This window comes from Amblyomma maculatum, chromosome 10 (assembly GCF_055883805.1).
Source record: "Amblyomma maculatum isolate TAMU_Amacu chromosome 10, ASM5588380v1, whole genome shotgun sequence".
In the NCBI taxonomy this organism is placed as follows: domain Eukaryota; kingdom Metazoa; phylum Arthropoda; class Arachnida; order Ixodida; family Ixodidae; genus Amblyomma; species Amblyomma maculatum.
The window spans coordinates 52,477,695-52,499,320 of NC_139353.1; the positions used below are offsets into that span (position 1 = coordinate 52,477,695).

The following is a 21,626-nucleotide window of genomic DNA, read 5'->3' on the forward strand; positions in this document are numbered from 1 at the left end:
TAAAAGGACGCATGCAGCGTTGCGTGCGCATCCTTCTCGTTCTCTGTCCATGGTCGTCTAAGGCTGCACATACAGAGATGCATTAGCAACATTGCCTGCACGAACACTTGCACAAAACATGCGTACAAAGAGAACAGGTGGTCTCCAGATGTTGGTAAGCTATCGTCAAAAAGGTTCTCAGTACGCAACCAAATTACTGGCGAGTGCGGCCATCAAGGCGAACACATGCAACAAGTGCTCGCACAGCCACAGACGAAAAGCCCACAGTAGGTTAGCCGATGGTTTCGAATGCGTTCTAAATTATTCGCCGCAGGATATGGTGCAATGAAAATTCCTAAATCACCAAAACTGAAAACTGCAGCCATAGAGCGCCAAAAAGAGAGGGAAGAATCAGTCTTCCCCGGCTTACGACATGAGCACCTAAATCGCGCAGATGGCCTTTTTATTGAGTGTACATTACTAGCAAAAGTCGTCTTGCTTGTCTCAATCCACCCTTACCTGACGCGTTAATGTTATGCACTTTCATTTTGTATCAATCGATGCGCTGGAAGAAGGCTGTCATGCAATGCACCAGTGGTCACATTCGTGGGAGCAGTGTTTGTCTGTTAGAAAGCTGACTTATCCGATATCATTCTTACAGTCCCAAGCTCAAAGCCTGATGTTCACATTCAAGGTACCCTAGATCCGCTGGGGCCGCGTATCAACAGAAGTTTAGTACAAGACGGCTGTACGGAAGTTACACGTGATCAAGGTTCTGCTGGAGCTCTTCCTGTAGAGCTGCTGTTTATCGCTTGTCTTTTCCGCTCCCTCCCGGCTGTTTGCCACTCTTGAAAGAAACGCTGGCAGCAAGGACGCTCTGCATTGCTTTATCAAAAGGAGGCCATCTCCTCGACGAGAGCTGAACGTCTCATTCACCGTCTCGGTCTCGTTACGGTATGCCCGAACCACGCGTCCGCACAGCTATATTCAGTTCTGCTTTTAAATGTTTTACGTTTCTGCGGAATAAATATTGCCATCCTTCATAGTGTGGTCCATGTGTTCGGCCACTCTGGAAATTGTACACAGTATTTTCTTTTGAACGACCAATATTTCACTATCTCTATGTTCGTCATAGCAAGAACTTCGGTATAGCAAGAAGCAGCTATGTTTTAGGGCAATAAGAATAACTACCGCCACACAAAAAACGCACGGAAAGTCCACCAGGAATCTAGCTTAACTTAGCAATACTTCTGCAAAGCATGTGTCTCAGAGTTGAAATGATTTTGCATTAATGCAGGTTTATTCTTCGTTACACATCAGAGATACAACTTGCTATGAGAAAGATCAAGGAAGTTCCAAGTCTTTCCAGAGAGACATTACGTCACTTCCAGTGGTCTTTTCTGTTATTCTGGCCTTCATTCTCAGTATGTTATCAGAGGAAAAATGGTTCATCCAGTCGCCAATGATGCCTTTTCTAACGAGTCCCGCACCTTGATGCGTTTCTTCATGCCTATCCAGTGAGTTCCGGTACACTTCCATTGACTGTATCCGTTGTCCTGGTGGCAAGTCCAGGATTTCTTTGATTCCAGAGCGGGGCTTACCTCCGAAGACCACCTTCATGTTTTCTAGGCTACATGCATTCAGCACTTTCGTTAGAACGTCTTCATTTGTCCTAAGGAGGTTACCGTACTCTTGGCCCAAAAACTGAGCAATCTTAAGGACTGCGGACACCGTGTCCTTTTTAATACCTTCGTAGGTGAGAAATAAAATGTTTGTATTGTCTCTCTGGTTATACCAGGAAAGAAGATGATCGAAGTAGTCTCCGTAGAAAGTCCGTCCTGATAAAAACATGTCCACAAACTTTGCGAAGGAAACGTCAGAGCAAGTCTTCGGCGTGAGTCCTTTCGCGAAGTAGTAGAAGGACACGCAGCAGTCGTATGGGTTTCTTGCAACGAAGATATATTTAGCTTCTTTAGAAAAGGAAAGTTTGTCGAATGGTAGATGCGTCATGAGACACAAGGGTCTCGGACTCCTCAAAGCAGCGTCCACGCCCATCATTTCGAGATAAGGCGATGCCAGCATGAACTCGGATGGTTTGTTAGGGGGTTCACCATGGGTCAAGATGCTACAAACAATGTACTGCATCCACTTCGTTCCGCACTTTGGAAACGTGGCTATGATTACGTCGTCACCGCGTGGTTTAAAATTCATCGAAGCTCGAATGTTGTCATCATGAAAGAACTTGTGGATCCACACGCCTTCGACATCTCTGTAGGCTTCAGTGTCCATATCAATTCTGTAAGCAAAGACAAAAAAAATAATAGTTCAGTCAGGAAAAGGCCACCATATCACTAATTATTAACTTAGAGACTAAACTTCTGCCCTGAAGAGTTTACCCGGATGTATTTGAGAATGCCCTAAGAAAATGTTGCATTTCCTGGCATTTCCTTTTCCTGTACACACGTTGCAACATACGAGCATTCTTGAGGCGTATGCATCCCGGGCAGAGGAGCAGCTTTGAAGGTCACACAACGCACCAACCATTACCAAATGGCATGTTGCACTCTTGGTTTGTGGGGTTTAACGTCTCAAAGCGACTCAGGCTATGAGAGACGCCGTAGTGGAGGACTCCGGAAATTTCGACCACCTGGGGTTCTTTAACGTGCACTGACATCGTACAGCACACGGGCGCCTTGCTTTTCGCCCCCATGGAAAAGCGGCCTCCGAGGCCGGGATTCGATCCCGCGTCCTTGGGAACAGTAGTCGAACGCCGTAACCAATGCGCCACCCCGGCGGGGCACATGTTGCTCTCTTAAACAGGCCTTCGTCTCAACGCCCCTATGTAAGGGCAATAGAACTCTACACCACCTGACATTCGGATTCAGAGCCGTTGGCTACCGCAAATTGACTTCAAATTTCGCTTCAAAGTAGCTGCTACGTGGCTAAGATAAGCGCTGTTTTACGCGGGAGTGACGACATTCAAAGCTCCGATTATTAGCAGAAGCGTAATGTAACAGGCTGGGAAAAGCGCAACAAACGGCGATACAGCCCTTCAAGAATTTAGCATCAGGCCTCTGGCTAGCCGTGCCGCATTCTAGTAAGATACAACACACTGTGCAGCATAAAAACGTTACTGAAAACACTCCTATTGCAAACCGCTGTCAAAAATAAATAAACAACATATTTTATAGCGCCATTTTTCATCGAAAACTATATAAAACTTACGGTACGTGGAGCAGTGATCTCGAGGGCAATGAGGCAATAAGCCAAAAGCTAGTACTGAGTAGAGGCTGCTGCTCTCTTGGAAGAATGCCTGTACTAATCTTTGGGCACTTAGCGTGCTGATATCCGAACAATCTGCGGTCGCACGTGGAGCGTACGTGACGTGTTCCCCCCCAAGCTGCGCTAGTAGCAGAGGACAGGATTCCGCTGTGAAAACTACACCTCAGGACATTACGCAAAATCTGGGCAGGGGCAATCAGCTTGTGGATGGTTGCAGCCACTCTCGCATTCCATCCGTGTTTAACTCTCTGTCTAGCAAGGTGCCGGGATAGACTTTTTGTAGACAGCCACGAGAATGTGAGCTCAAAACGCACACGCATAGGCGTAGCACGTGGTTACTCTCAGTGTTCGGCAGACAGCGGTTTGACGTCCCTGGGACCTTATACCCCTGCATACCAAATATTCAATAGGGATCGTGTATGCTCCCCTTGTAACGCGTTTCTTTGTTACGTGCAATACAGGTCGCTGACCTCCATTACCTTTCCTTTGAAGACTGGATACAACTGCGCAGTACTTATATACAACCTTCAGGTCATTCCAAAAGGAGCACTTAATGACAATTTTCTGACACATGTCGCTACACAAAGATTTACACCACCGTACCTGGGTCATTGCCTCTGCGCTACACGATGGAGTGAAATATATGGCATTTCAGTTTCGCGGCGTTGGCGCTTTCGTTCGAAGGAAACGCAATAGCCACGGTTCCCTGCACTGACTTTTTCAGCAGTGGACCATTTTTTTACTTGTATATATTTAAAACGTACACTCTTAATCTGGTTCCAAATATGTGTAAAAAGAGTTCCACTTATTATGAAACTTTTTTAAACGGCAATTGGGACGAGATAGTGTAGTGTCTCTACCCTATACCTGCGCAACCTGCGTGCCACACTCGCCTTTTAAATATACTATGTGCATTCAGCTCAAGTTCTCGGAAAATTCTGTCCAGCATTCGCCAGAACAAGCAATGAACCTGAGAATGATAAAACTGTAAGGTTTTTACAGGAGTGAAACCAAGTAGTACGATAGAAAGCTTTTGCACACAGATAGAAGCAGGAGACGACGAAAACAATGCACAGTGCGATAGTACGATGCGGTCTAGCTACTCAGTGGCATTCCGCAGTCACGCTTCTCTCCTATGTATTTTTCAAAGCGAAAGCCTTACTTGGTTCACGGTGAAAATCTCGTGTGCGCGAGATCTGTCCGCAATGTTTTTCCTAGAGATTTCGTGGAATATCGGCGGGGTTTCTGTCTAAAATTTAGAAAAATAATCTACCCCTCGTATCACCAGCGGAACGTGTTAACCGACTACGCTACCATCTACATGAGATAAATATATCTTAGCTCTCCTTGTCTAGCGTTAATGCCGTCTCCATGGCAACGTTGGAGTGTGACAACGACGCCTTCACCCCGGTCTTCGGGAGGGTAAAGTCCCTTGATAATCTGAAAGTAGCGACACTCTCCTCCGCGCCGCGCTTTCCTCCTCGATTCTCCTCGCGCGGCGGCGGCGAGCGCTGCGCACGACACGCTTTTTCTCCTTGACGCCCGCCGGCCGGCCGCAGCAGTGAGTGAAGCGCGAGCTTTTGGGCCAGGTCTGCACTTCAGGAGTGCACAAAAGTTTTGAAAAATTGCGAGAAAAGCATTGAGAATGCCGAAAGTAAAGTTCATGAATTGATTGGTTTCTTATTAGAACTGTTTGAATGGGGAATACCGATAAACAAAGCTTGCAGGCGAGTTTTGTGCTACAGACACTTTTTAAGGCTCATGATAAGGTTTTACTTTGTGCACTTAATCTAGTACTGCCTCTGACTTTGTGTTTGTTTGTTTTTTTTAGAGCGTGAAATCTGTCACCATGGTAAAACTTCGGAAAACGATCCAATCTGGTGCTTTGAACTTCAAGATCAGAGAAGGTCAAATCAAGACAGTCTATTTCGCTATACTGTCAAGCTATCTCTCTAAGCATAGTATATGTCACGTGATCAACCATGAGATTGGATTATTGGTTAATTGTACATGTATTTCGATCAATTACTGTACCAAATTAATTGATATTGAGTAAGTTGCAATTAAAATCTAAATTTTGGCTGCAACATCGAACCGTATACCGTTGGAAAACTTAGGCCAAGTGTAATGGCACTGTGCTAGTTAACGATCCGCGATAATCTGCGTCAATTAGCTAATTTTGTATAAAACCAAATTTTGAGCTATTCCTTGCTGCTTCGAGGCAAGGAACAGGTTTGCCACGGAAGTCTTGATATGATGCTGATGGAGGAATTAAATAATTTTATGAGTACGCGGCCCCTCATTGACTTCGCGTGTGGTTAAAAGACAGCAGGGTACACTGGGAGAAGTGGTGGGCACTATTGCCGACATACTGAAGTTCTGGGGCAAGCATGCTGTGGTCTCATGCGCTATGTAAAAGAGCTTGATTTCATTGAACGCAACAATCAAATAAAAAAATTACAAGGTGCACATAGGTCTTCAACGTGTGGAAATGAGAAAGCATATAACTGCCAATTCAATAACTATCGCTATCCTATCTATCACTATATCTACTAATGCCAGAGACCTGTCGTAACTGTCACTATCCGCAACGAACACTATCACCTCACTATCCGGGCCTATTACTATCATTTACTATTATTATTCGTAACAGTAAGCATCATTACATATCACTATTCATAAACATCACAATTTAATCTGATGCCGCCCCATGACCCATTGATATACTTCAATTTTCATTGACTTACGTTGTCAGTCATATCTCTATTATCTCATAATATCTGACGAGACAACTATACATTGACTTTTAATTCTTATACTTTCATTGTTTTCTCATAAATGGAGGTGGGAAAAGAGCAAGCCACAGAAATAACTGACTACTATCAGAGCGAGGTTCATGTCTCTGTCGAGGAGGCTTCCTTTACTTCAGGACAGGTCGGTGAGAGAAAATTGATGGAACTGCGTTTGGCCTGTTTTTTTTTTTCGAGTTCGTGTAATATTGGCGGCTCAAACTGGTCTTCAGTGAAATGTAGCTAGAACATAGAGCGATGAGTTAATCACCTAGGCTAGGTGAAAAAAAAATCTTCTTGCATACAATTGAAATGAGTAATATGTTAGTGTTAAGAATTGTTGCTCGCAAAATGTTCCCCTATTTTTACATCATAACTAAAATCATTATTGATTGTTTAAGTTTCGTAAATACAGAAAATTGATGCAATGATTCCGGCTGATTTGACATCGATGGGATAACTTTTCTCGCAATAAAAGAATACGCGGAATCGCGGTTTTAGAGCTCCAGCTTTCAAAGCGAAGGTAACCTGCCAACGCCTAGTAGTCATGGTCAAAGTGAAGCGTGTGTGATCATATGAACACCTCCTGCACATTGGCCGTATCCCTCATAAAACGAACGCATATTTTTTAACCCACGCGTGCGTCGAAGCATGGCAACACATTCAAGAATTGAAAAAAAAAATTGCCGTACGACCTAACTAGTGCAGATTACCCGCAGTACCTCGGGTTTACTTGCCAAAGAGTTTTTCAGGGCCAGCATTAATTGCTCCCAAGTAACCGACGCACACTACAAGTACAAGCTGGAAAGGCTAGCCCCTCTACAAGCCCGAATTTTGATTTTTAGTGACGAAGGCCAGGGATCCTAGCATAATCGCGACAAATGCAATCGAGAGACTGTAATTTTCCAGTTATCTCTGACAGCAAAAAGCAGATTATAGCGCCCTGTTTCTGACTGCACAGAGGTCGAAGCGTGTTAAATTATGGAGCCTTGGAGCTTCGCAGAATATAGAGCATGCTGCAGAGGACAGCCTTATTTTTATACAATGAACATGCTGCCGCCGCAAAAATATTGAGGAGCAAGCAGGAATAAAAAACGCAGCGTCAGGTGACTCGTTATTACGGGGAGTGAGAAAGGCACCCGACGTCGCAAACAACTCTGTTCTTTCTAGGAATAAACGTCTTTCGACTAATCTTGTAAATCCATTGACTCGTGCGCAAGCCGTCACGCTTGCCTTGAGGTATCATGAATACCCCATAACCATCTTCAGGCCGCTTGCTGCAGTTGTACGCGCAACAGCACGGCATAGAGCTTGCACGCTGCAATAAAAGCACAGCACGCAATATTCGCTCGCCGAGACTAGAAAAAAAATGGCGCGAAGGAAAAAGAAAACACAAGGAAAACGCCGGACGCGCGTCGGTTTCCAAGGGCAACGGCAGGGAGACCAATCGTCGCTCAGGAAATCTGGCGGAGAGCCGGCCTTCAGCGAAGGGGCGCGCAAGGGGCGAGGGTGTAGCTCAGCGGCGGCAAAGTTCAATCGTTGGTGTAACTTTCAAAGTATCAAGGGGCTTTACGGGAGGGGGGTGACACACGCCATCTGCCGCCAGCTACGAATACCAAGCGCCACAACGAGTGCGCTCTATCACCACCGAGTGGAGCTGGTCACCTCAAATCTGGTTTTCCTGCGCTGTGTGATCGGTAGGGTTCTGTCAAATAAACACAACAGTAAAACGAGCCTCAAAGGATTTCGCAGTAACGCCATTGGTCTTAAATGCCTCAGAATATTTTTTCGTCCGAGTTCAGCACGTGCAAGCCATGACAACCTCTGTTGGGTTGGACCGCATCAAGTGAGTGTTTTCTACCCACAAAGCGCTGTTTGAATTATACCCAACCAGGACACGTCAATTGTGACGTCACGATCTGTCGTGGTATTAAGGGCTCCGGCACAAATATGGTTGACAAGACTTCTTTTGGTCTAATGTGCGTATAAGTGCTTCCTCATAAAAGAAGCCGAACTGAGTATGAATATGATACCGATCTTGGCAGTAATGTTTTGATATTCCCTGGTGTCTTGTAAAAAAAGAAATAGCTTCAATTTTTTGGCTCCTGAATGAGGAAAATAGGCTAAAAAGTGTACCAGCTAGACGATCTCACCTCTGCTGGTAGTATCGAATTTTTCCCGCGTACTAAAGTGTTTTGCGCTCACTATAAACAGCATAATTAAGCGTAGCTTTACTTTTCATAGTGCACTCCCCACGGTCATTCCCTTGCAAGTTTCACTAAAGTATACTTGGAACCAACAGAGCTTACCTAGAGCCAGCGCTTCGCCCTGGCCTCTGCCCTTTTTTTCGTCTTCCTCGTCCATAGTACTACCTGAGGCCACCAAGCAATCATACGTATAGTTGACACGGGGGTTGTCCACTGTGATGCCACATGACTAGACGGGGTGTTTAACAACTGCTTCACCTGCGTTTAACTGGTTGCTGTCTTGCTATTTCTGAAATACACACCGGTGCGAGTGCGCTAACACCTGTACATATCCGTCCGGTTACACGATTTTCATCATACAGCCAATATAGCTCTCCGAGGAGCAGCCGCGAAGCGTAGGCGTGATCTACTTGCGGCAGACACCGACGAAAAGCGAGAGTTGCATAGAGAAGGAACGCAATTTAACCGGGATCTCTATCACCTGTTTGGTCCGGGATATGGAAATGTCCCCTCTCCGTCAAAACCCTTAACGCTACACCAACTGCTTTTCTGTACCTTCTCAAAACATGCATATAAACCTGGATGTTCACTTTTCGTGGAACGTAGCCGATTTCATTGGTCGTGCATAGTAAAACATTTTGAATAAGTCACAAAGTATATTTATCTTCGAAACATGGTTTTTCTTAATCTTTGCGGAGTGTAAAAATAGCTTCTTCTTTTTTTGTAGCTAGAGCTACATTGGCCACAGTCTCGCCATTACACCGGGCCTGTTTGCGCCTGTCCGAAGATCGAAGAGCGAAGAAAGAGAAAAAGAAGAGGGGGAGGCAGTAGCTGGCCGCTGACATGGCCTCTCTAACCAGGCTACGCTGTCGTATTCCGCCCCTACATTTCTATATGAACAGGTCTGGTTTGGCGCTTCCTCCCGTCTGCGCATTCTGCAGGCAACCGGAAACAATAGATCGTTTCTTGATATTTTGCCGCCGTTTTACCATGATGAGAAAACGCTATTTAGCCGTTACAACAGCTGGGTCTTTATTTGAGCAGCCAAATTTTATTATCGTTCGGCGCCACCATGCTTGGGTACAGCCACAGGTCTGTTTTTAACGCCATTCAAAACTTCTTAATAGAAACAAAACATCTGACTTGCTAATATGCTTTGAATTTTTAATCTGTGTTCTCCTACTGCGTGCGTTATTATTTAGTGTTTTTTATTTTGGTTTTTCATATTTACATTATCTTCTCTATTCTCTAGCATTTATTTCTATTTATTTTTGCGGTGTAGTTATACATCTCAAAATCTAATATCTCTGCACCCCAATTCTTGGCCGATCCCCCTGTTTGGGTATGTGCCATCAAATTAGAGGAGAACAACAACAACGACATGGCCGAGCGCTAACTGGACGGGGGGCTTCCTGATATTACGTTTGGCAGAAGCTGCCAACTCGGGCCTCTCCTTTCAGATGGGTGGGTGCTATCACAATCAGCCTGTCAAAACCCTTCCATTCACGGTGCCCTTGTTGCCACGCAGGCGTGTTCATACGGCTCGGTTGGCTTGTAGCTTACGCTATCGCGTCATCACAAAGATGGGAGTGAAAACAGAGAGAAAGAGGTGCCGCAGTGGAAGGCTTCGAACCACCCCACGATAGAGGCTTTCGCTTCATTGCACTTTAGTGGTCAAAACAGCCCCCTAATGCATAAATAAAGCTGACATTACAGATAAACTGCTAAGTGCCAAAGCCATGTCGTTAATTTCAAACCGAACCTAAATGTAGCCATGCTGATAGCTCTAGCGTAACTCAAGGTTTAACCTGAAGGTAAACCACAGCTAACGTTTTAAAGCTGGGTTGAATAAAACATGAATATTCTTGCGCATATTTTCGACGCCTTATATTCTACTCGTTTTCTAATTAGCATGTACCGTCGAACTCGTCGGCGTGCTAGTTGTTGTGCTAAAATCGGGGTCTAATTCTTGAAGAATGACAGGCATAACTGGCGAAGAAACGAAACGCTATGCCCAATTTGAAGAACACAACACCGCGTACGAAGGCCCTCCTTAATTTGCACCACACCGTGATGTCATACACTTAACAAATCGCTCTTTTCACGTTGGATCTGAAAGAAATACGATATTACATATCTCAGTAATAAGACGTGCCAGCTAGCTATCAGCAAGCCCTCCAAGGTCGGTGCACCAGCAAATGTTGCTAAATGGGACTGAACGATGCTGCCTCGCTCTTGACAGAGGGAGAAAGACAGAGGTAGCATTTCGATCGCTTTGTACGGATGTGTAGAGACAAATCAGCAGTTTTGTATTGCTATATTTGAAATCTCGTATTTTACAAAAGCCATAATTGATTGAACACGTGAACCTAACACACACTGCACACTTGCAGGATGGATGGTTAGCAGCCACGTACTTCTGTTAAACACAATTACGCATCAGTAATTTTCACGTCATCTCAAGCTGCTGCGGTAGCCGAATATTAGCTTGGGTGCTCATACCTAGAGCTTTCCACCGCTTCAGAGAAGAATGAAGTTATATGTAATTTCATGGCCAGCCTTGAACTGCGCGGCTCCCATATGTATTCCTTGGTTTGGAAAGTCAATTTCCTTTTGTATGCAAAACGTATCCTGATATTGTGGCCAGCAAGAATTTAACAAGAAGCACGCCTGGCTTAGCAAAGTGGGGCACAGAACAAATGCGAGCGTTTGACATTTTACTAGAAATAAAAAAGAAATCAACCTCTTTACAGTGTTTTTTTCTTGTATTTCTTTTTGCCTACTCCCCTCAGAAATGTCTGTACGGCCCTGAGGCTAAAGACAAAAGACAAATAAATAAATACATAAATAAGTAAGGCGTGTAATGGGAGCTAACTGTATTCGAGGACAAAGCAAATGTAGCAGTGGGAGTCAGAAAACAAAGCGGGAAAAATATCATTAGCCCGCTCGAGGCGATTAGGTTGATATTGATGAATAACGCCGGGATAAATGAAGGCTTATAGAGAGGTCCTTGCACGACACTGGATGATTTTAGGTTGATCATGATGGCATCGATTACTTATTACCATCTAAAAAGAATAAAAGACAGCAGAACAACATTTTTTTTAAACATTTCTTGCAATAACGTCGAAACCATACCGCGACTGGTTGTGACTGTCGTATCGAAGGACTAGTGCTAAACTTCAAAATATGTTTGAATCATTTCTTGTAACCATCCACTTGCAGTACTTTTGCACGGAGAATTTAATGAAAGGATTTTCGAGTTGGTTTTGGAATATTTTTAATATTACAACACTCATCAATGTTTTGCGTTTCGAAAGCAACTTGTACGTCAGTTGCATGCAATAGGTGTTTTTTGAAGTTATTCATCTTGCATTTAAATTTGTTTTTGTTTTCCCCTTTTGAGGATACGATTTAATCCCACCAGGTATTTTTTTTTTATATTTATGCCCTGTATATCATTAAAAGACATTTCTTGACAGAGTACCTTCTAAGGTGTCAAAAAGATTGTTATCTCAATGCTCATCAAGGGGCCTTTTTCTATTATGCCCATTTCCAATTTGTTTTTGCGCAGAAGGTTGCAGGATAGAATCTTTCCAATTAATCACAATAATTCTCGGCATCTCACCAGCTGGTTGAAGTTAGAATGCAGAAGATGGCACTGCAAGAAAAGCAACTGATAAAGCTTTTGATATATCATAACGAGTTGCCCCTTCACAGCCGTTTATCAGCTTTGGGTGGCCAACGCCTGCCTTTATCGATAGTGGCTGCAACAGCGTGAGCTTTGATAAATGCCTTGTTCAGCAAAACATCTTTGTCCTTTGTTGTCCTTTGTCCTTCGCTGCTCGAAGCAAACCTGGCCTACGTAATCTCCGTCCCGTCAGTGCACAAAAGACAGAAACGCGGCGAGGGTTGGATGTTTCCTGCAATCGTTCGGACACCAGAGCCAACCAGCGATCGTGTCAATGATGTCGCACCTGACCCATGATTGGCCCGCCGGAACGTGACGTCACAATTTGCGTGTCCTGGCCAGGATAATTCAAACAGTGCCCTTACATGGCATAGTGGCCTAAACAGGTTAAACAGGGCATAACTTGTTCATTGTGAGGGAGTTAAGTGCAGTGCCTACACGACAGTAGAATTGTCAAGAACGGTTTTTTTTTTTTTTTGCTTACGGTATAACACAAGTATTAAACACTGAAACCTGGTGATACTGATCTCTAAAGAAAAAAACAAATGAACTGTTACTGACTCGAGCACGCAAAAACATGATTTTGCGTGCTTTACTTATCTCTCCTTGAGAAGTTCCAGCCAACAATGATCGAAGGTTTGTGTAAGGAAAAGGAAGCAAAATCTGCTTATACAATTTTATTTGACGGTAAATAATAAAATGAAATATTTGTTAAATTTGACCGATACGTCATGGCACATCTCACATTCCTACGTAATCTGTCTTGTATCGAGGACGCGGCAGACGCTCTTTGATGGAGGCTAACGGTAATATGCCTGTGTGTTGCAAGATATCAGCGCACGTTAAAGAACCCCAGGTGACCAAAATTTCTGGAGCCCTCTACTGTGGCGTCTCATAATCTGAGTCGCTTTGGGGAATTTGAGTTCCTCAAAACAACCAACCAATTTATTTTACTCGGATATTGGTTATTTGTTTCAACAACTTCACAGCATGATTCTTGGGTACACTTCACCTTCTGGTGCTTGCTCCCCGAGAAGCATCTGAATTGCTTGCACACCTACTTGCCCTTTTTGCCAATATCCAGGTTAGTTTAATGCTTAGACAAAACAAAACGACAGAAGGATAAACATTGCTATAGGCGTGGAATATCATGTGTCCAGCAAATAAGCTCAGGCACCGACCTGCGCTCTATCGCTGTGCAATTTCCTCCCACATTTTACCATACCCTCTCTGTTCTCTTGATCGAGGAGTTCTGAACCAGTCCAGCGACAAATACCTCGGGCTATCTGGTGTGCCGCCTCATTTCCAGGCACGGAGGCATGGGCCGGCGTCCAGATTAGATTGATTGCTCTCGGAATCCTCTGCTGCACTGAAATCCAAGCCGCTAGGGGTGAGATCATGCCCTTACCGAAATTTAGAATGACGAGTTTGCTATCGCTAATTATGAATGTTACTTCCATGCTCGTGAGAGCCAGCTGTAGGGAACTGGCGCGTGAAACTCCCGCGTCGTCCTCTCCATCTGTTCCTCGGATGCCACTTGTCAATATGAACCGGCAACCAGAAGAACACCGGTCATTGCGTTCTTGGGTGAATTAGTCAGATGAGATGAAGAAGAGGATGAATACGTCCAAACCACGTGATGGAAGACGCGGTTAGAGAAAGGCAGAGAAGTTCTGTCGAACCGTGCACTTTTCTGACGCTGGCGTGGTTGGTTGGTTGGTTCATAGGAAAGGAAAGGCGCAGTATCTGTCACACTTGCTCTGTGGACACCTGAACCGCGCCGTAAGGGAAGGGATGAAGGTGGGAGTGAAAGTGGATAGAGAGAAAGGGGGTCCGTAGTGGAGGGCTACGAAGTAATTTCGACCACCTGGGGATCTTTAACGTGCGCTGACATCGCACAGCACACGGACGCCACTTCGTTTCGCCTCCATCCAAACGCAGCCGCCGAGGCCGGGATTCGATCCCGGGAACTCCGGCACAGTAGTCGGGCGTCTTACCACTGCACCACCCCGGCGGGGCTGACGCTGGCGTGCTGAATAAAAGTAAGGTTATCCGCTTGTCTCAGCTTGAGTTCGAAGTCCATTAGGGAGCGAAGGAGATTTCGCTATAAATTTGAACTGGGATCGAAGAGTTTTTCTTGGCTCAATGCCCCCTCGAAAGTGTTATGCAAGTCACGACCATCAATGCTCTGCGAGCCTGGAGGCTTTAGCGAAAATTTACGCTGTTCTCAAATGCGGAAGGGGGGGGGGGGGGGGTAGTTGTGCGGCACTGAAAAACTATATGTTTCAATTTTAAAGCGGAAACGAATGATGCCCTCAAGGGTTCAGTCGTTTTAGATGTCAGTCAGATATATTAGCATCTCACTCCCTTTTCTACGGTGCTATTATTTTCTTCACTGAATCGTTTAGTATTTTGGGCAAAAGTTGAGGAGATGTGAAATATTTTTAAAAGGTGCACCTCACAGTTTTCTAAGTCGACGAAGATGCAGACATTTTATACCAAAGGAAGAAGAGGGTCATCCGAGATTTGCAGTGGTTGCTTCAACGTTGGATTAATAGCTACAGGCACTGCACCGACAGTTTGCCACTACTCGGTTCGCAGATAATATAGCGCGATTTTCGGCCTGCGATATATACGAAGCGCCTGTGTAATGGTATTTTTATTGCTCTGAAGAAAACTGATAACATAAAAGTAATTCCTATCCCCATCCAAAACTGTAAGCATTCGCGACACACAAGTGGCGCGCACGAACCAGCCTTCTATGCGCTACAGTCGGCTCACTGCATCTCTCCTATTGCCGGATAAAACTAAGAAAACAAGAGAGAGGGAGATAACCCTCAAATGATGCTCATCATCTATTGACGTTACCCAATTCTCATCAAGCCACGGGCACCCCCCTCAGGATGTGCTAAACGGGTGTAGGTAAAAACGTCCCCGGAAAAAAAGTCTCCGGAAGATACGTCCCTGGAAAAGGGCATTTTTTCCGGGGACCTTTCTTCCGGGGACATTTTTTCCGGGGACATTTTTTCCGGGGACGTTTTTGCCGGATCCCATGCTAAACAGAATTTCATCTGCCACACCTTGTCCTCTCACGCTAGCTGGTTCCAAGCTATTCACGACATCAAAAGACTCGGTCGACGCCATTGACTGCAGGGGGGGCCTTTTGAGTAGCAGGAAAAAAACACGTTTTCATGACCTTTAATCCCTATGTTCATTGGTAGATACTTTGAAATAATTTATGAGTTTTTTTATGTTTATCTTCCCGATGCTTTAACAACTAATTTGTTTGCACCGAGACGACTGCAGTCTATCATTACAGACAGCCCATTATATAGGAATAAAATGAATGCACGTAGCGGCAACTGCCCCTCTAGCGAGGCTTTGCTAATAAGTTGACTACTTAATAGGCTGGAAGATATGTTTCAAAAGCAGGCGTGGGGTCAATTGCGATGCATGCGTCACGTCTGGACTGCAGGCCGCTCAGATATGACCCGACGATTGCCAATGACGTCACGACGATTATGCTGACGCCAGCTGCATTCCCAGAGGTGCATTTGTTGAGCCGTTATCAGTGCGGTCATCCATGCAAATGTGCTAACATGAAAGCAAGCACAAATTGTTCGTGCATATATGCTGCGATTGCACTTCGTATCACTACGCTCCCTTTTCTATAAAAGCAAGCGGCGATAAGGGGCACTTCCTAGGTGCTTTCCGTAGCGTCTTGCGTCAGTACTAGTGGCCTGTCTCGCTGGGTATCCTTGCCGCCGTTATTACCCCTAACGGCCATAGCGTGTTGAGAAAGCGAAAGCAAGCGCCCGTCTATAGTGAGCGCATACCACGCCATTACTTTCGTCTGGGGTGTAGCTGAGAGAGCGCTAGTTGCCGGCAGTTAGTCAGTCAAGGACGCTCTGGCCGATCAGGTTTTTCCAAGAAGCGTCTGCAGGAGGGTATTCATCAAGTTACTTCTTTAAAAGCGACGGAAGAACGGTCGGGTGCGTATCTGTCGTGAATTCGTAGCGTCCATTTACCAGCGTAAGGCTAACATGAGACAACGTTCAAATTTAAACAACTGTGCTTGGAGTTAATAATGTTACCACGTTTCAAAACAGAAATGAATGTCCACCTCGCCATACGCATAGCATGCCACAGATGGAATTTTGCGAATTGCATAACAAGCTCCGGTTCGTCGGTTTTCAGACGATTAGAAATAATGCTTGCTCCGAGGGATTTCCACAACTGCGCTTGTTTCACTAAAACGCAACAGGAGGCAAATGCGGGGCAGGGCAGTTCTCAACCCAACTGATGTTCTGAAATGGTCATTGTTCGTATTTTTCACACGTTATTTAAAGGTAACGTGAAAATGTAAGAGGATGGAGATCGCAATAACGTCTATAAGAAGTCCTAGTTCTTAGGTTTGATGTATAAATACAGGTGGATGAAAGGGGGATGGAGTATGATTGACTCTATGACCTCCACGATTAAGGTGCCCTTCGGCTTTGAGGCGCGTATGACGCTTTTTGTTTTTCTGCTCTGAAAATCAACCAATTCCTTCTTTATTGCCAAAGACGCATTTTGTCGTAATATTTTTTTTTTATTTCAACAGAACCCGTCGCGAGGCCCCAGTCAGATGCCGGATAAATAACCACAAAATGGAGAGTGAATCACTGACATTTTCCTTCATTAATTCTGTGCACACAGGTCAAGGACTTCGCCCTGAAATACGGGCAAATAGAGCCTTTATCTGACGCAGCCAACAAGATCCCTCTCATCTGAAGTTCGGAAGGCCGAGTAGAACGCGAGGTGTTCCTCCAGCACATGATCGGTTTCTTTTGCGGAATGAACGGGGGGAACTATATTCTCAGAGTAGTCGCTGAGAAATGCGATGCGAAGTTAAGTTCCAGTAGAATTTATTGTGTCAACAAGAAACTAAGGCCGTCGAATTTCAAAGCCTGATGACTTTAAAACGCAGTTGATGGTAAGCATGCCACGCTGCAATATATGATGCAACTACTGAGTGTTAACTCTTTCTGACCAAGAAGATAAAGCACTGTTGTCGTCAGGAAGGGTCAAGGATCTGCTTGTGTTGTTGATGTCATTATTTTCGTCTTGCACTGTGCCTATCCTTCATTAAGTGGATATTAACGTCTGCACATAACGCAGCGAAAGTACCCGTTACGATGTCGCAGGGTAATCCGCAAAACTTTATGACGCTTGAGACATGCCATTATTTTTTTTAATTCTTGTAGAAAATTTAGTTCATAAACCGCCATTGCTAAGTGAGTCAACACAATTTTATTACCTGCTGAATCCTCTAGTTTCAGGCAATGGCTGCAGAAGTATTCCGGACAATCGACGGTGTTTTCATAGGCAAGCATTTTCCAGACGACGCTGTTCGGTCGACCTTGGCCTACAAACCACGACCTGGAGACCTGTTTATTGTGAGCTACCCAAAATGTGGTACCAGGTGGATGCAGTCCATTGTATACAACATTATTATGGACGCCGAAGAGTCCAGCGACCCTCTCGACCTCGTTCTCAGGCTTCCCTTCTTGGAGTTGCAGGGTGGGGAGGCGGCTATGTACGGGCCGAGACCTGCCGCGTTCAAAACGCACTTGTCGTTCCAAAAGCACCCGTACTCACCGGACGCGAAGTACATCTACATCACTAGGAATCCCTATGACTGCTGCGTGTCCTTCTATTACCACACAAGGAACATTCAGTCATACGGGTTCGAAAACGGTACATTTGACGAATTCTTCGAACTATTTCTGCAAGGTCGCGTCGACTTTGGAGACTACTTCGAGAACGTTCTTTCGTGGTACGCCCATCGCAATGACCCTAATGTGTTGTTTTTGACGTACGAGGACCTAAAGCGGGACACCGTGCAAGGAATCCTCAAGATCGCTGTCTTCATCGGAGAAGATAAAGCGAAGAAGCTTAGTGATGATCCCGAACTCTTGAAACGCATTGTCCGCAATACTAGTGTGGAACATATGAAAAAGAAGGTACCGGTTAGTCATCAGCCACCCAAGCTAGAAGACATGAGTGAATCGGACCTAGGGAAGCGGCTCAGACCAGAGCTGCTAAAGGGTGTACGCACCGTCATCGACTTTGCACGGAAACCTAGGACTGGAGAATTCATCCGCAAAGGGCAGGTGGGAGATTGGAGAAATCATTTTTCACCGGAGCAAATTCGGCGAATGAGGGAAAGGATCGCAGAGGCCACTGCAGGAACCGACCTCATGAGTTTGTGGAAAGGCGTCGATATCCCATGAAGGAAAGCGTAGAGGAAGCAATTGGTCACGGACCTGAAAGCGTACTGTAAGAATAAATGCATCAGAAGCAATTATGTATGATTCTCCTTTAATTTGCTAAAAGGATTCAAAAGTACCTTTTATAAAATTGCGCAATTTGCATGAATAACCTAGGTGTATGTAGACAATAGAAAATTGTAAAAGTTTTTGCCTCATGTTCCTCGCGCCTACTGAACCTCCCGGCAAGCACTAAGCATGGCCCCATAATGGACTGACGTTGGGAATGCTCTGCACCTATGTAGGGCAAGCACTGCCAGCATGGTTCCAATATTGGAGCTATGGTTTGTGCTGCCTGTCCTTCTTTCACGCTTTCTGCTAGTAGCCTGTGCGAGAAAAAATAATTCTGGTGGCCTAATGTGGGCTATTTGATGCCTTGGTGCCTCGGCGGATAACGTGTTTTCTCTAATAAGTGGTAGTTGGCCCATGATATGACCGGAAGTTTGTGTGACGTCACATGACTGCAAATCATGGAGAACAGAAAACTGCGAAATCGGCCAGCCCTGCTCGTATGAAAGGTTTAGGAGCCCATCCATCCCTTCCAGCCCCAGTCAAATGCGCTACTCCTTCTCCACGCAGACCCATTCTTGCCACTGTATAAAAATAAGCTAAGGTTTAACACAGCTAACTCTAAGCAAACAAACCAAACGCATGAGGTTATGCATAGCTGCGCTTGGGTAAGCTAGGTTTTCCCTGAATGACTTCCTGGTTGCTTTTCCAAGTATAGCTCCATATAACCTTATGCTTTCGTTTTGTCTTCTTCGGTTTAGACGTGTTAAACATTTGCTTAATTTGTTATGGAGACAATTACAGGTGCCAATTATGTTTTCCAGGTGTGTAAAGAAGAACAAGGGATATACTTCTACAGGGAGTGTGAGGCCACTTTTTCACGTTATCTTGAATTAAACATGGGTTAAATACGAACAGTAATCATTTTATAGCATTACTTGGATTGCAAACAGTTCTCCCCCGCACTTTTATCCCCGCCGGGGTGGCGCAGTGGTTACGGCGCTCGACTACTGTTCCCGAGGACGCGGGATCGAATCCCGGCCTCGACGGCTTTTCGATGGAGGCGAAAAGCAAGGCGCCCGTGTGCTGTGCGATGTCAGTGCACGTTAAAGAACCCCAGGTGGTCGAAATTTCCGAAGTCCTCCACTACGGCGTCTCTCATAGCCTGAGTTGCTTGGGGACGTTAACCCCACAAACCAAAACCAAACCAAACCCCGCACTTTTGCACAGTTTCGTTTCAGTGACGCATACACAGTTGTGCAAATTCCTCGGACCAAGCACCTCGTCTGAAAAGCGTCCAGCTGGAGCTTGGTTAACTTGAGAAGCGAATTCGTGCTAATGCGAGACGAAAGATAACATCCGTGGCTTGTTAGTATGTTGGCGCGAACCTTCAGTTCTGTTTTGGGACATGCTAATATATATACATCCCAGTGCAGCTGTCTAAATTTGAACGTTGTTTTATGTTAGCCTTACGCTGATAAATGAAAAACTACCAACTCAAAAAGATACGCACCCGACCGTTCTTCCGTCGCTTTCAAAAAAGTTACTTGATGAAGTCACTTCTGCAGACGCTTCTTGTAGGAAAGACCTGATCCGCCAGAGCGTCCTTGACTGAGTAACTGCCGGCAACCAGCTCTTTCTCGGCTCCAACCAAGATGAACGTAGTGACGTAATATACGCTCACTAAACGGAGGATTGCTTCCGCTTTCCCAACACGCTATCGCCATTGCGGGTAGTAACGGCGGCAAGGACACCCGTCGACACAGACTACAAGTATACTCACGCACGCAGCGTCGAAGAGCCCTTAGGGAGTGCGCTTTATTGCCGCTTGCCATTCTCGAAAACGCAGCGCAGTGATACGCAGTACAAACGCAGCATTTATGCTCGAGTCGCTGAGAGCCGTGAACGAGCTATTTGTTCTTGCTTTCGTGTTGGCAATGTTGCATGGATGACCATATTGAGATCTTTTTCAGGAACGGCTGAGCAAATGCACCTTCGGGGCATCATCATCATCACAACGTTTTATTTCCACCGAAATGAGACTTCTTTTTGGGCCCCCCGGCACGCAGGCCTAAGGGAGCCCTACTTAGGAGCCTCGCAAACTAAGGTCTGGTGAAGACACATCGTTGCTTCACAGCCTCAGCCGCCTGGCGGATGCCTTGTTGCTGTTGAGCGCGGTTCTCGCTCCGCAGCAAGGTCTCCTAGGCTTCTCTATCTATATTTTGCTCAGCGCCCGGGCTGCCAGCACATTCCCAAATTCGGAGCAGGTCCTTTGGCATCTGACGTAAGCATAGGCGCCGTGACATGGCTACCAAACGTCGCGTCATATATGGCGACCAGCGGTCCCAACGTGACCGGTGCAATGCGATTGACCGCGCCCGTGCTTGTAAAACAGGCCTGCAAGCCTAATAAGTCGGCGCCGTTATTAGCAAGGCCACGTTTGAGGGGCAGTTACCGCTTCGTGCTTTCATTTTATCCCAATATAACGGGTTGTCTGCAATGCTACGCTTCATTTCTCTCGATGGAGTCTATTTTTTGAAGCATCGAAAATAAATAAACCTATAATTACTCATGAAATGTCGGCTGCGTTTAAAAATATCCAGTAATGAATATCGAGGTTGAAATTCAACAAAAAGGAGGCTTCTTTCTTTAGAAAAGATCCCCCTGCAGTCAGTGGCGTCGACCGAGTCTTGTGACGTCATGAATACCTTAGAACCTGGCTAGCGTGACAGAACAGGTTGTGGCAGATATAATTCGGCTAGCGTGCAATGAGTGGGGTGGCCGTGTCGTCATGAAAATTGGTCAACGCCAGTAGGCGATGAGAATCATTTGAGGATAATCTGCCTCTTTTTTCTTGAATTTTATGGCGACAGCCTTTATTGTATCATGATCGCGGTCACGATCGTCTCCGTCCGTCCGTCCGTAACGCCTAAGTTTGATGACGTCATCAGTGGTGTAGTATGTCGTACCTTGAAATACATGTTGAAGTCATCAGTTGTGTAGCATGTCTTGCCTTGAAATTAATGATGACGTCATCAGTGCTGCAGTATGTTGTGCCTTGAAATTAATTATGAAGTCATCAGTGGTGTACTATGTCGTGCCTTGAAATATAATGATGACGTCATCCTTGTTGTATGTCGTACCTAGAAATTAACAAGGACGCCATCAGAGCTGTAGTATGTCGTATCTTGAAATCAATGAGGACGTTATTAGTGGTGTAGTATCTCGTGTCCTAAAATAAATGATGACGTCCTCAGGGGTGTAGTATGTTGTACCTTGAAATTAATGAGGACGTCATTAGGGGCGTCCGATTCTCGGCGTGCGGCGCCTTTCATTTGAGGCTTCCTGGAACGCTGCA

General features: G+C 45.4%; 2 protein-coding genes across 2 annotated transcripts; one reads left to right on the forward strand and one right to left on the reverse strand.

Moving 5' to 3' along the window:
• Nucleotides 1-1,271: 1,271 nt before the first annotated feature.
• On the reverse strand, nucleotides 1,272-19,900 carry LOC146176404 (sulfotransferase 2A1-like). Its single transcript, XM_084582744.1, has 2 exons — nucleotides 19,782-19,900; nucleotides 1,272-2,275 (listed from the first exon to the last, which is right to left on the reverse strand). Exon 2 carries the CDS (start codon nucleotides 2,266-2,268, stop codon nucleotides 1,324-1,326), a length of 945 nt encoding a protein of 314 aa, XP_084438870.1. The 5' UTR covers nucleotides 2,269-2,275; nucleotides 19,782-19,900; the 3' UTR covers nucleotides 1,272-1,323.
• LOC146176405 (sulfotransferase ssu-1-like) lies at nucleotides 15,680-18,659 on the forward strand. The gene is made up of 2 exons (XM_084582743.1): nucleotides 15,680-15,940; nucleotides 17,264-18,659. The coding sequence occupies exon 2, from the start codon at nucleotides 17,273-17,275 to the stop codon at nucleotides 18,221-18,223; it is 951 nt and encodes a 316-aa protein (XP_084438869.1). The 5' UTR covers nucleotides 15,680-15,940; nucleotides 17,264-17,272; the 3' UTR covers nucleotides 18,224-18,659.
• Nucleotides 19,901-21,626: the final 1,726 nt, after the last annotated feature.

Excerpts from the sequence above, each read along its gene's own strand:
- LOC146176405 (XM_084582743.1), top strand. The coding sequence starts at position 17,273 with ATGGCTGCAGAAGTATTCCGGACAATCGACGGTGTTTTCATAGGCAAG.
- LOC146176404 (XM_084582744.1), bottom strand. The coding sequence starts at position 2,268 with ATGGACACTGAAGCCTACAGAGATGTCGAAGGCGTGTGGATCCACAAG.